We start from the raw sequence: 14,162 nt of genomic DNA on the forward strand, positions 1-14,162 counted from the left end.
ATATACCGTACAGATGAAGGTATATTTGCGGCACAAAATGGTATATTCCATTTATTTGGTGGTATTTTAGGGTAACACTACTTTTAGACATAAACATGTGCGTTGTTCGCTGCGCATTTTAGAAATTTACAACAATGAGCGGTCCAGAAAAAATACCACAGTTCCATGAACTCGAGCTGGACCATCGCATCCTCAAGGTAGTAGCCAAGAAACTGACACCTATTCCGCGTTTACTGATTTCTCCTTTCGTCGTGCAGGCAGTGTCCAAGCTGGGGTGGGAGCAGCCCACGCTGATTCAGGGCACGGCTATTCCGCTGCTGCTTGAGGGCAAGGATGTTGTCGTGCGCGCTCGCACCGGCTCCGGCAAGACGGCCACATATGCCCTGCCGCTGATACAGAAAATTCTCAACTCCAAGCTCACTGCCACCGAGCAATGTGTGAGCGCCGTGGTGCTGGCCCCAACCAAAGAGCTGTGCCGGCAGTCGCGCGCCGTCCTCGAGCAGCTGGCCGAACTCTGCCACAAGGTTGTGCGCGTTGCGGACATTTCGGGCACAAGCAGCAACACTGCAACCGAGCGCCATGCCCTGGCCGAGCGCCCCGACATTGTTGTGGCCACTCCAGCCAAGCTGCTGAACCACGCCAAGGTCGACGGTGTGTTGGACCTGAAGAAAGTCGAGACTCTGGTGGTGGATGAGGCAGATCTGATATTTGCCTTCGGCTACGAAACGGACTTCAAGGCATTGCTGAAACATCTGCCATCCATATACCAGTCGGTGCTCGTCTCGGCCACGCTCTCAGACGATGTGGTGCGCATGAAGGGTCTGTGCCTGCACAATCCAGTCACGCTCAAGCTGGAGGAGCCCGATGTGGTGTCACAGGATCAGCTCACGCACCAGCGCATCCTGGCCGAAGAGAACGAGAAGCCGGTCATCCTGTACGCCCTGCTTAAGCTGCAACTTGTGCGCGGCAAGTCCATCATATTCGTCAACACCATCGATCGCAGCTACAAGTAAGTGCACAAAGCGTGCCCCTTGCCCTAGTAGTCCTGAGTCCCGCATGATGTTAAACACAAAGTGAAAAGGGAGTGCGCATCTGGCAACAGTTGGCACACGCATGACCAGTAACTAATCTTCTCGCTGATGGATCAGGCCGACCCTCAACCAAACCCCCACCCTGCAAGAACTTCCATTCAAACTTCCCCACACTTTTCATTTTGCTTGCAGAATTCGCTTGTTCTTGGAGCAATTTGGCATTAGGGCGTGCGTGCTCAATCCACAGCTGCCGGCCTCGATTCGCATCAACATGATTAGCCAGTTCAACAAGGGCACGTACGACATCATCATTGCCTCCGACCAGCACTACCTCGAACGTCCCGACAATGCAAGCGTCCAGGACAAGCGCAAGTCATCGCGCGGCGACTTCGAGTCGAGCGCCTCGCGTGGCATCGACTTCCAGTCGGTGAATAATGTCATCAACTTTGACTTTCCGCTGGATGTTACCTCGTACATTCATCGTGCCGGACGCACGGCCAGAGGCAACAACAAGGGCTCTGTGCTGTCGCTGGTCAGCATCAAGGAGTCGAGCGTCAACGATGCCGTCGAGCAGAAGCTCCGTGTGACTTTCAGTGCCAAGAAGGGCGACACCATCATCAAGTAAGTGGCGCGAGAGTCTCCCAACTGTAAGCAGCATTTACATGTTTTTCTTTGGCGCAGAAATTACCAATTCAAAATGGACGAACTGGAGTCCTTTCGCTATCGTGCGTACGATGCCTGGCGTGCCGCCTCGCGGGTTGCCGTGCAGGAGACTCGCCTGCGCGAAATCAAAACCGAGGTGCTCAACAGTGTCAAGCTCAAGGGCTACTTCGAGGATCATCAGCGTGATCTGAATGCCCTGCGGCACGACAAGCCGCTGCGCATACTGAAAACGCCCAGCCATTTGTCCGACATGCCCGAGTACATGGTGCCCAAGGTGCTGAAGCGTGTCGTTGGCTCCACCACAGTCTCGAGCGAATCCTCCGCGGATGGCAAGCGGCCACGCCACACGACAGGCGCCAAGGCAGCCTTCGACCGCAAGACCAACGATCCTTTGATGGTGGAGTTTGGCAATCGCCGCTCCAGCACAAGGCAAAAAAAGAAGAAAAACTTTTAGCTAGTTCATTTAGTTTGTAAATCGAAAGAAAGTCTTTTATAGAGTACATAAATATCGTGTGTTTCCATGAGTTAAAGTCGGAAGTTTTGTAATTGTTTCATTGAGCAGAAAGAAAACAAAAACGAAAGAGAGGGCCACAGCCTGTCCCTTTCAGAGGCGTGCGAATAAATGTGTTCACTGGGGAGGGAAGGAAATTGCCCCATCAACTGACGCCAAATGAGGATGGGAAATTGGTCGTTTTTAACATTTTATTATTGTCATTGAAATAGTTAACATTCATACAATTATTTATTTATAGCGTTTATGCAAATACAATAATAATAATAGCAATCATGAGAATATTACTAAAGACAACAAAGACTAACGCTCCTGGCCAACCTGGTGCTATAACCAAAGTTTGTGTCGTGTCTGCCAGGAATTATCAACTCCCTGGGACAAATCGGAACAAAGGAAGGGGCGGGGCAGGGCAAAGTGCTCGGGTTTGTGTCCCACTATCGTATTAATGACTTTTATAATATCGCTTTTGCTACACGCTAAAAATATATTCATATGTGTACATCAAATGTTAATTTAGCCATAAACATAATCATAATAATCATAATAATAATAATAATAGGAGGTGTTAGGTTTAGGTATGCGCGGTTATCCCTGGTTCCTAATGGTTCTCTCTCTCTCCATCTCTCTCGCTCTCGCTGCAGCCCACGGCAGTGCGTTGACTATTCTGGAGTGGATGACTGTACTCTTGGTCCTTCGCTGTCTTTAACTCTTTCGCTCAGGGGGCAGATCGTAATATTAAGGAGGAAAACAACATCGAATTGCAAGGGAAAGTTGAACGGAAAAAGGCAACAAAAAGTTTTGGACTAAAATGCAGCCATACACATACATACATACATACATACATACATATGCATGTACATAATATACTCTATGTATACATATTTCGTTACATATTTATGTGTATGTATTTCTATAAACGTTTTGCTCTCATTATGTTTGTTATATAATTGTATAATCTTTATATACTGTAATGTTTTCTTTTTTGTATGTGTTAAATTACGATGCTAAAAAATGTTCGCTCTCTCTTCCTACTTTCTTCATCGAAAATCCGTTGGATTCTTCGTTCGTTTTCTGTTCGTTTCTATGGGGGGGTTTTTGGTTTTTGGTTTTAGTTTTTAGTTTTTGTTTTTGTAACACACATACAGAACTCTTTTTTAATTTATTGGTTGCAACAAGACATCAAAATATCATACATATTTTCATTAGAAAAACATTTCCCCTCTCATCCTCCTCTTCCATTGATCCTGCGCTGTCTATGGCTGTAATTCTCCTCCTTCGCGTTCGGCAGCTGTTCCTCCTCCTTTCGTTTTTGTGAGTGGATTGTGGGTGGAGCATGTGCGGTGGAAGGAGCAGTGGACGCAGATCTCGTAAACATTTAGAATGGATAACAAACAGAATAAAAAAAAGCCTGAAGCGAGCACAATTCCCTGGCGACATATAATCATCAACAGCATCGCTTGGATGCGGTGGTGGTGGTGGTGGTCTTTGTCGCTGTCACCGCAACCCATTTCTGTACGTTGTGCCTGTCCGTGTGTGTCTGTACAGTGCGCGTCCATCCAGTGTGCTGCCTGCCGATAGCAGGCTTAGATGGGTACGTAGTTGCCTTTGGGCTTGTAGAAGAGCTGGCCGCGCAGCAGGCGACGCCGAATCTCAGCCATCAGCAGTCGCTTCTCCTTCTTGATCTTCTTGAGCACACCCTTGTTCTCCTGTGCGCGACGCGACAAGTATGGCAGCACCTCCTCAACGGGTCCATACGGGATGTACTTGTAGGCGGAGTAGCCGGCCTGTCCTGCAATACGAAACGGAAACGTTGAGCGCTGCGAAAACAGGTTGGCAAAGGCCCGAGCTCACCCAGTGGGAAGGTAATGTAGTCGCACATGCCCAGCAATTGGCCAAAGCAAATCACTTTGTCCTCGGGCGAGATGCCGATCTGGTTCATCTGTTCGATGGCAAAGCGCACGGTGTCCTCGTTGTGGGATGCCACCATAATGCCAATCTTCCGGGCATCATCGCCGCAGTCCTTCATCAGCTGCAAGAGCAAAGCATTTCAAGATATTGCAAGAGCAGAATGGGGACAACGTTGAACCCACCTTGATGCGTCGCAGGCACTCGGACAGCGTCTTGTGGTACATGTCTGTGGTGGCCTCGTATGTGGGATTGACGGGATCCGGATAGCCCAGGGCCTGAGCACGTGCACGCTCCTGCTCCATGTACGCGCCGCGCACCAGCTTGGCGCCAAAGTAGAAGTTCTGGCGCTTGGCCTGCTCCAGATCGGTGCCGACCTCGCGGAACGATTCGCGCAAGTAGCACTGATACGTGTTGAAAACGATGGCCTTGTCCTTGTTGTACTTGCGCATCATCTCCAGGGTGATGCGCGAAATGGCCGGCTGGAAGTAGGTCTGCTCCGCATCGATCATAATGCGCACGTCCAGCTCGGCAGCAGTCTGGCGGGCGGGGGAACACGCATCAGTAACTGATTTCCAGCAGAGTCCACGCTCTCCCTGTCTGGCTGTCGCTTACCTTTACAATCGTGTTTAGACGACGAATCATATTCCTAAACATTTCCTCCTCTTTGGGCGGTATCTGTGAGATCAGTCGGCGCATTTGGCCGGTCTGTGGATCGGGCACACGGAACGTGTCGCTCAGCTGCGAGTCCTCATCGACAATTCCCGACCAGGGGAACAGATGCAGAATGCCCTCCTTGTCCGAGGTGACATTCTTAAGGAAGTCCTGCACATTCTTGTTGTCGCCCAGCGTGGCATAATACTTCTCGAGATCTTTGATCGTCTTGTGGTGGGTCAGCACATTGCCCTGCCCACCCATCAGATCCTCCATATACTGGCGTGTGCGCATAATCACCTCAGACAATTGCAGCTAATGGGAATGGAAATGGGATTAGCAGATGTTTCTCCTTGTCGTACATTTGCGCTGCCACTTACCAGCAATTGTGGACGGCCGAGGGCGGTGAGCTTGATGGCCGTAATGCCAGTGCCGAATGTAGCGCCTGTTGTTGAATTTCCGTTGGTTGAGTTGTTGAAGAAAAACATGGAAAGGAAACCGAGTGTAAAGCAGTTGTTGAAGCAGCTAAAGCCCAGTGGGCAAGCAGTTTCTACGGAGCATGCACTTGACTTCTAGTTTAGTTCAAAGCGCTACAAAACGATTGGAAAAATCTACAAAAAACGAACTACAAACTGCACACAAATGATGCCAAAAAGCACAACTTTTTCAACTCTATTGGTAGGTGTTTTTTTGTGTTGATACTTATTTGGGTTTGTCTTTTGGGTTATTGCTTTTGTTTGCCTTACCCGCGGCGCTGGCACGGGGCACCTTGGCATCGTCATCTTATTGTTAGGGTTATTGTTTTTCAATGGGAGTTTTGACAGAATTGTTGACAGATGGATTCGATTTTTGGGGGTTTTGTTTTCGTTTTATTGTAGCCACATACCATTTGCGAGGAAGAGGGGAGGGTGGAGGCGAAAGAAAACTTAAATTATTTTATGCCATAAAATTACTTTATACTCAGATAGATATAGGAGAGAGCAGTATAAAGAGAGAGAGCGAGAGAGAGAGAGAGAGACACTAGCATAGGGGAAAACGCTTCTCATGCTGAAAGAGCAGGAAATTCGTGAGGATTTGCATTTGTTATTATTATTTCAGATCGGCTTTTGGTTCAAAATTCAAGTGAAAAAGAGTTGAAAAGAGTTTGCCGCAAACCGAAAACCTTTCTACGAACTGAATCAATTACTAGATGATCAAATGACAAGATTTTGCATCGAGATCGAATTTCATTTCAATGTTTATTCGATTCTTTGCTTTATTCCGATTCTGTTTGTGTATTTTTTGCTGGTGTTATCGGCAGCGACTTGCCATCAAAGAGTTGGCCGTTTGTTTTTCTTGTTGGCTTCTGAGAACCAGCGACCCCTGCGAGTCGTCATTCTGTCTGCGAAAACTGCCCCAAATAGAACCCTTTTTGGTTTGATGTCTCATGCAAAATCTTGGTCACTGCTTGGGTGCAGAATAAACAATGGAAAAAACGAGAAAAATAAACTTCATGCTGAGAAAACTTTGCAATGAACATGCCAAGAACTGGAAGAGTGGTGCAAGTGTTCGTGACTCACCCGAAACAGCCTCCAGGCACTTGATGAACGTTTCCATGTTGCGCTCGCAGGTGGCCTCATTGAGATAGAAGTAGGTGCGGGCGCTGCTCACCTTATAGCGACGGTCGGCAAACGATTTGTCCACATGGTACTGCGGCATGGCGCCCTCCTCCTTGTTATCGCCAGCGCTCGAAACGGAAGATCTGCCCAAAGAGCACAAAGTGTGAGTTAGAGAGGGAAACGATTGCGCGGGTGACTGACTGTACTTACTCGACTTCGCGTTTCTCTGCCTCCTCCTGGCTGATGTCCTCTTCGACGGAATAGTCAAGAATGGGCTTGACGCCAAATGAACGGAGTCTGCATTTGAGGAGGTTAAAGGGGAAGATAAAGGACACTCGTCAGGTCAGGTTCTGATCACGATTATTACTTCAACATGGACACACTTAAGAGATTAGTTACATCAAAAAGAATTTCGTTGTTAGAGTTTGGGAGGGAGGGGGGGTGGTGGCTGGCGGTAGTGGGTTTCAAATTTTGTTTCATTTTAGGCGATAGATAGTAGTAGTGGGTGGTTGCAGCATTCGATTGGGGGGCGGGGGCGGTAGCGGGAGAGGGTAATCAGATTCAGGAATTCGAGAAAAAATCTTCATGCTTGTTGCTACATGCCACACAAATGGATGCCCGCACGCTCAGTGCAGGATGATTTTAGCTCGTTAGTAGCGACAAAGAGTGTATTTTGTTGTAGGTAGGTATTGTAGGTATTTGCCCAACCTCTCCAGGGTGGGCACAATCGTGTGCCTGTTCTCGCCGGCCACAAAGTGTCCGTAGAAGCTGGACTTCATGAGCAGCACAAACAGTCTCTGGCCCAGCAGGTTGCGTGCCAATTTCAGGAGCTGTACATTCGATGCAGGCGGGATGCGATGGTTTCGTTTCGTTGAATACATTTCGATTCGATTGATTTTTTGTGGACATGTGGATTCCGGTTACATACAAAGCGGTTGTAGCGGTTGTGGTTGGTTGTGGTGGTTGGGGTGTTGGTGGGGCACAACCGCAATATTTCCGATTCAAAATTCAAAGAGTAAACAAAAACCCGAAACGGTAACGGAAAACGCAACAACGGGAACCCAAGGGCAACAAAACACACACAAAAAAAAAACAAACAAAAAAAAGAATAGAAAAAAAGAAGAAAAAGTAGGAAGAAAGAGAGAAAAGAAAGCGGTAAGTGAGTGGGTTTATCGTAATGGGCAATTACCTTTCCAGTGTGGGTATTATCTTGATTTGATCCTCGCCAGCAACAAAGTGGCCATAGAACGTCGCCTTCATCAACATTGTGAATAACCGCGTCCCCAAGATCTGCTTCGACCATTTCATAAGCTGCGAAATTTTCGTTGGAACATTTTTTGTTTTCCGTTGTGTTTTAGTAATTTTCCAATATTTATTGTGTGTGTTTTTTGGTATATTTGGGAATTCAAATTAGAAATATTTGTATTGGTTTTTATGTTTACCGTTTTATGTGTGCAATTTTGAATAAAAACTAAAAACAGTGTGACCAGAAACTAAGAGAGAGAGAGAGTGGACTCAGGGGAGGGGACTACTACAGCAGCAGTAAATTTAAGAGAAACGGTGAACGGTGAATGGGTTCCAGTTCCAATGCCCATTCACAGTCCCATTTCCCATTGCATTCCCCCGTTCGTTCCATCGCTCGTTCGTCACTGGATGAGACATAAAACATTTGGAATTTGGCCAACAGGCCAAGGAACAGCGTGAACGAGTCAAGGCCGGGTAAAGCGTTTGCCAAAGTCCAAGCGAAAATGCGACAATTGTGCGGGGGACACGCCTACACAATGCGAACAGAGTTGGACAAAGAAAAAGTCTAGGAAAATAGGAAGGAAAGCTACAGATGTGTGTATCTATGGTATGTCCATAACGGGCCGAGCGAAAGATGATCTATGCCAAAGCAAAGTAAATCCATCAAGCAGAACAAAAGTCGAACGAAAATAAATCAAGCAGTGCGGCGACAACGACAACAGACACTCACAGCGCAGAACGAACAATGGGAAGCAAATGGAATTTCTATGCGATTCCAGGAGAAGGCAAGATCAAGGCTGTGCAACTAAGTCTCCCTTTTCCTGGCAAACACTTCTGTAAGATCTTTAAATGCACGAAGGGGTCGAAGAACGACAGAGAGAGAGAGAGTGGCAGACAGAGAGCAAGATCATTGACCTTCCTCCTTGACAGATATTGTTGAATGATTCTCCTGGGCACGTGTCTGATGCGGGATCCGTCGGGCCACAGACGGGTTACAACAGCAGGTGCTTGAGGGGGAGGCGGCGGGAGTACAAGCACAATGCCAATGTCTGGGAGGAACCGGTTCTCAAAGTAATTAATTGACCAAAAGCACAGGCGAAAAAGAGCAACAACAAAACTGGTTACATAAAAAAACAATTCTCGTTTCGCATTTGTTTTTTGTTTTTGGTTTTTTAGTGGCACTTTTCGTGCTTTACTTTTGTTTTTGGCAAACAATTTCGAAAAAAGTAATCAAGGAGAGAACGAACGGCGGGTATAGAAAAAAGAGAGCGCGCAGGAGAGAGCGAGAATGAGTAGGTGGACCGAGGACAGGTGTTTGCTGTTAAGTTCCTGCCAGCAGTTCCACACCGCCCCCCGACTACCCCTTCCGACACATCACGAGACCCGTTGCCGTCAGCGTCATCGGCAGCGTCGCCGTAGCCAAAAGCAAAACTTTAAATAGCACAAAAGCAAAAGCAATTGCAATAACGGGACAAGCCTTTCTCTCTAGCAAGAGGGTGTGGGGAGGGGGGACAGTGCTGACTAATGCCCACATGTTATGCGTCTCAGGGAGCAGCATTATATGTGTGCATGTGTGTATGTATGTGTGTACATATTATATTTCCAATATGGAAATGGATCAAACATTGTTGGAATAATCAATAAACAATCAAGTGGATAAGGGGACCTACGCTAGGAGGGGTGTGGGTGGGTGTGTGTGCTGAAAACGTAATTAAAATCAGCCCCACGGGCAGAAGGGTGGATGGAGATGGGGAGGTAGCAACTATGATGATGCCCTGGAAACAGTGTGCAAGAGATGGCAACGCAGAGAAGACAACTTTTGGCTTGCAACTGCACAAATTTCGCATAAACCAAAGGAATGACTAAAGGCTAAAAGCTGAAGCAAATAAATAATTGAAGTAATTTTGAGGTAAACTTTACTATTTACGGCTGTAAAATTGCTGTGGAAACTGTACAAAGGCTGCCGTTGGACTCGCTCTGTGACTGCGAAGTTGATGCAAACCCAAGACTGCCTTTAGTTTTATTTAATTTGATCGTAATCGCATGACTATAACATTGCTGATAGCTGCACATGTAAATGCAAGGGTATCCAATGCTTCGAGTATCGTTGCTTGTTGTTGTTTCTGTTGTTGCTGCCTGCGTTCTGATTGGCCCTCTTTTGGGGGCCTGACTCTGGCTGCATATGCCTTATACTTGTCTAGAGATAAGCATGTGTGTGTTTGTGTTTGTGTGTGTGTATCTGCTGCCTGCCTCACTGCTGACTGGCAAGGTCACACTACGTCGTCCCACTGCAATTTGCAATGCAAAAAGTTTTCCTTTTCTTTGGCACAAACACACACCCTCGCATGCACTCACATTGCACACTGCACATCGTAGTGAGCGCTTACTCAATCAGTCAGTCATTCAAGCCATTCACTCAGCAATTCGCGGACGAGTGCAGTGCCTGCACCTGCAGCAGCAGCGGCAACAAAAATAACAGCAGCGACAACAACATCACGTAGTCAAGCAATTAGCCAAGAATTCACACTAAAAAAAAGTTCACAAAGGAAACGGAAGAGAAGCCAACAGCTGGCGCACACACGAATTATATTCTGCATAAGAAATGAGCAGCAGGGGGATGGGGTTGAGCAGGTCAAATGGGAAGAAGCAATAAGTGCAAGAGAAAACCTTTCGCCTGCAGAAATTATTACGAGAGAGATCAGCGTGGAGGGGGGAGGGGGGAGGGGGGAGGGAGAGCGCGCTCGCTCTGTCTGTCAAAGCACTAAAGAGAGCAACGAGGAGGAACACACATTTACACACACAGAGATCACAGGTGATACATCTAAGAGAGCACAAAACGGATCAGCGTCGATGGCAGCAGCTCCTGCCGCTCAACCGCTGCAAAGCGAGAGAGAAGCAGGGAGCGGCAGAGACGAGGCACGAGCACTGGGGGAAAGAGAAGCTTATTGGAGAACCGCCGCCACTTACCGTCATATTATGCTCGACTAGTTTCTCGCTGGAACAGATCATGTACACCATATAGGCGCGCACCAGCTCCCACGTGGTCTTGCTCTTGAAGGCAGCAATCGGATCGTTGAAGCTTACGTCGAGCGGATCGCGCTGCGGCGTCCCGGTCGGCTTGGGCGACGCCGACTTTCCCAGCTGTCGCTTGTCGCGCATCGTTTCCCCGACGATGACCTCGGGCTGCACCAGCTGATGGGACTGGCGCCCGTTCTGGCCGGAGTGAACATAGCGAGCGTGCTGCCGCGATCCTCCACCGACTCCAACGCCCACGGGTGTGCCAATCAGGCGACTCAATAAGTGATGATGATGCTGCTGCTGACGGCGACGCAATATGTTTGCTGCCTGCCCATGCTGGAGCTCTTGGTTGGAGCTGCTCTGGCTGTTCGCCTGGACGTCGACTTCAAGGGCGGTTGTGGTATGGAGGCTGCGTCTGATGGCAGCAACGGCGGCTGAGCTGCTCGAGCTGACGTTGACGCTGGTGCGGCTGTAGATCAAGTATGTTGTGGTACGTTGGGTCCTCAGCGACCGAAGTAGAGCCATTACAAGGGCAAGTGCTTCGGGAGAGGAAAGGGAATTCGATGGGTCAGTCGCTCTTCGGCTGCTGCTGCTGCTGCTGCGTCTTGCTGCTTCTTTTCTTGTATTCCTTGTGTGCCTGGCGCTATTTCACTCGCTTTTATTCCTTTCGTACACTTTCCAGTCTTCTTCTTGCTTTTTCTGCTGCTGCTGATGCTGCTGTAACAAATACAAAAAAAACATAATTTGAGACGCACAGCTGATTTTGCATTTGCTTTTCCCATTCTTCTGGGTATACTACGAGAGCTTTTGATTTTGATTTTGCTCTCCCTCTCTGGCACACGGCTCTCTCTTCCAACGGCTGGCTGCCTGCTTCTGTTATACAACAATTGCAAACGGCTCCCATAGAGATCTAAAGAGAGCAACGCGTGAGAGGAACACACACAAACACACAGCCGAACACGCAAGTACACACACACACACAGACACAATGGAACACCTCAAAGAATGTTAAATTAAAAAAACATTATTTCAATTTCTTCGCTTCTGTGTGTTTTTTTTTAATGATTTTCGACTATTACTTTTTGCCCCTGTGTTATGTGTTATTGCGCTTTGCACGCCGAAACGTTTTGCTGTCGCAAAAGCACGAAACAAACTGTGACGACGCCTCGAAGGCCAAAGCATAGGTATCGGCGGCAGCGCAGTGCCCGAATGACGACGAATTGGCAGAGCCGTTCTTCGTCCCCGCCAGACACGAGCGACAGCCACAGCGACGGCGACCGACACGAAGCACGAAAATCCTGGTCGGTTCGCGTTCTGCTTTTTACATAACAGTTCAGATGTGACCCTGTTTCCGTGTCTCATCCCTTTGCCCCTTTTAGAAATATGGCGCTGTGACGTCACAGCAGCGCGAGCCCCCTACCGATAGGCGGCTGTTGAGTGTGGATTTGTGTAGCCTTTGGCTCTGATTTTTGTATTCCGATTGAAACCTTCCTCTCTGCGGGCTTCTGTTCCTCACACTAATGAATGCTTAGATTTAATTGAAATGCGCCGCAAACATGGAATACCCACTAAATGGTGTTAATTAAGTGGTGTGGGGGGCCGAAGCTGGCAAAGACGAGAGTATAAGCGCAATGGATAGAAAGTACACGAACTCCTCCGCAGTGAGGCCCTGACTGTGACTGTGCCCCTTCACATTCTGGGCTCTCCTCTATTCTTGTCTCTTCCTCTTGACTCTTAATTAATTAGCGGCATGCTAAATGCACGCTAGACGCTGTTGCTTCATTGCCTCCTCGCCCCATCCCATCATTGCTGCAACTGCTTTCTTTGCCTTCTTCTCTCACGCAGCTGTCACTGCTTTCACTCATTTATCTGCTGTCTTCTGTCTGCTGTTTGCTGTTTGCCGCTGCTCCCTTTAATTCTGTCGATGCTGCCACTAGTAGTTGTGTCTGCCCCGCCTCCTCGCCGCCTCAGCGGCAGAACAATCAAACCAAAACTTGTCGGGTTTCATTGCAAAAATTTCATTACGATTTATTATTATTGTCTCTCTTCCCTCCCGGCAGCGGCATCACTCATCAGACAGAGTGACACACTCGAGACCAGGTGGAGTGTGGGGCGCAGACAGCGCGCGAGATGTGAAGGCAGGCAGAGGCAGAAGCAGAAACAGTAGCAGAAACCCCCCGCGCGCGATACACAAATTAAGTTGCAAATTCATCAAAATCGTTTGCTGTTGCTAGCTCAAGTCTCTTTCGGAAGGTGGGATGGGATGGTGGAGCGAGAGAGAACAGTACAGCGTGCGGCCAAGAGGCAGTGACTGCTTTTATTATATAACAGTACTCTCTCGCTATAATATAGAGATCCTTTTATGACACTCGCATACACAACTACGCCCGTTTCGCTACACACACACCCCAGCCCCCCTCGCCCACTACCCACCGCACCAATACCACTTGCCAATGCTTCCTCTTTTTTTGGTACATTTTTCACATTTGCCTATGTGTATCTGTGTGCGTGTGCGTTCTTTACCTTTTTTTCTTATTTCTTTTTTCAGCGCTTTTCAATTATCTTTCCCGTCCACAAATGACACTTTTCCGACAACTTCTCATCGGCGAATACACAGAAAATAATTTATATCGCTCGCAGTCGCGGTGTGGGCCCAAAAGTTATGTTTTTGAATTTGATTCTGAGAGTTTCGTGATTTCTAGCCGGACAGACAGTGCGCGGCAATGCCGATGACAGGAAATCCGTAGCGTTCTGTTTCGTACCGTACCGTACCTCAATTGAATACAGCCACACTTCTTTTTGGCAATTTGTAGTTTTTACGAATATTGTTGGGGCTGCCGCTCGGCTCGATTCTTTCCTGCCTGCTCTTTGGGGTCTTGTTGCACACACACGTTCGTACGGGAATCGAGAATCGGATGGAGAGAGCGAAAGAGAGAAAGATGAACAACTGTAAGGGTCTGAATGCGCGAACAAACTAAATTAAGGCCAACATTTTCAAGCGAAACTGGTGGCGAAAGCTCGTCCAAAGCTTGCCAGAATGGTCAAAACGGTGTATGGTTTTGGTATTTGGGGTGGATTGGGTTGGTTCGGTTGTAAGGTGTCGGAAGGGGATGGCAGGGGTGCCACATTTTTGTGAGAGTGTGGCAAGGCAGCTGTTTTGCTGTTGCTCCCGTGCTATGCTGCGCTGTGCCGTTTCTTTCCTTGCACGTGAGCCAGCCCATTCTCTTAATCACGCGCCCGCCATCTTGGTCCGGTTGTATCGCACCTTCGGCGCCCAATTGGAGCGCCTCGGCTTATCTATGTAAGTGGCGGTTGGTTGGGCGTAGAGCCTTGCCTTATCTTGCACAACAGCCCACACCCGGGCAAACCCCCACCTCCCCGCGTGATCGTTACATTTCAGCAGCCGGCTAAAATCACGTTTGTTGTTGTTTGCTCAAATGAATTGATGTGAAAAACAATCTGGCCACACCAAATCCCAAACAGGGTTGCTATACTTATCGATTACCAGCTGACTTGCAGCTCCGGTTTAAATTTGAG

At 48.1% G+C, this 14,162-nt stretch overlaps 2 protein-coding genes and 1 non-coding gene across 6 annotated transcripts; 2 read left to right on the forward strand and 1 right to left on the reverse strand.

Moving 5' to 3' along the window:
• The first annotated feature begins 65 nt into the window (after nt 1–65).
• On the forward strand, nt 66–3,602 carry LOC117898967 (probable ATP-dependent RNA helicase DDX56). Its single transcript, XM_034808747.1, has 4 exons — nt 66–197; nt 258–1,009; nt 1,224–1,652; nt 1,713–3,602. Exons 1-4 carry the CDS (start codon nt 135–137, stop codon nt 2,146–2,148), a joined length of 1,680 nt encoding a protein of 559 aa, XP_034664638.1. The 5' UTR covers nt 66–134; the 3' UTR covers nt 2,149–3,602.
• On the forward strand, nt 1,052–1,144 carry LOC117889665. Its single transcript, XR_004648541.1, has one exon. It is a non-coding gene; the product is annotated as a small nucleolar RNA Z30a (small nucleolar RNA).
• On the reverse strand, nt 3,526–13,606 carry LOC117898573 (proline dehydrogenase 1, mitochondrial). 4 transcript variants are annotated; one of them, XM_034808130.1, is made up of 11 exons: nt 13,398–13,606; nt 10,575–11,342; nt 7,552–7,673; nt 6,573–6,659; nt 6,324–6,505; nt 5,511–5,546; nt 5,145–5,209; nt 4,726–5,079; nt 4,296–4,649; nt 4,057–4,234; nt 3,526–3,994 (listed from the first exon to the last, which is right to left on the reverse strand). In XM_034808130.1, exons 2-11 carry the CDS (start codon nt 11,148–11,150, stop codon nt 3,789–3,791), a joined length of 2,160 nt encoding a protein of 719 aa, XP_034664021.1. In that variant the 5' UTR covers nt 11,151–11,342; nt 13,398–13,606; the 3' UTR covers nt 3,526–3,788. The 4 variants fall into 4 exon arrangements, with proteins under 4 accessions (XP_034664021.1, XP_034664099.1, XP_034664268.1 ...); XM_034808208.1 differs by lacking the exons at nt 7,552–7,673; nt 13,398–13,606 and adding an exon at nt 7,071–7,192; XM_034808377.1 differs by lacking the exons at nt 5,511–5,546; nt 7,552–7,673; nt 13,398–13,606 and adding an exon at nt 7,071–7,192.
• Nucleotides 13,607–14,162: the final 556 nt, after the last annotated feature.

The sequence above is a fragment of the Drosophila subobscura genome, chromosome A (assembly GCF_008121235.1).
Source record: "Drosophila subobscura isolate 14011-0131.10 chromosome A, UCBerk_Dsub_1.0, whole genome shotgun sequence".
NCBI classification, from domain to species: domain Eukaryota; kingdom Metazoa; phylum Arthropoda; class Insecta; order Diptera; family Drosophilidae; genus Drosophila; species Drosophila subobscura.

Coding starts and splice junctions, on each gene's coding strand:
- LOC117898967 (XM_034808747.1), top strand. CDS start 135: ATGAGCGGTCCAGAAAAAATACCACAGTTCCATGAACTCGAGCTGGAC. Junction 1,010..1,223: donor ACCATCGATCGCAGCTACAA/GTAAGTGCACAA, acceptor TTTTGCTTGCAG/AATTCGCTTGTTCTTGGAGC. Junction 1,653..1,712: donor AAGGGCGACACCATCATCAA/GTAAGTGGCGCG, acceptor TCTTTGGCGCAG/AAATTACCAATTCAAAATGG.
- LOC117898573 (XM_034808130.1), bottom strand. CDS start 11,150: ATGGCTCTACTTCGGTCGCTGAGGACCCAACGTACCACAACATACTTG. Junction 6,660..7,551: donor ATAATACCCACACTGGAAAG/GTAATTGCCCAT, acceptor CCTCAAATGCAG/ACTCCGTTCATTTGGCGTCA. Junction 3,995..4,056: donor CTACATTACCTTCCCACTGG/GTGAGCTCGGGC, acceptor TTCGTATTGCAG/GACAGGCCGGCTACTCCGCC.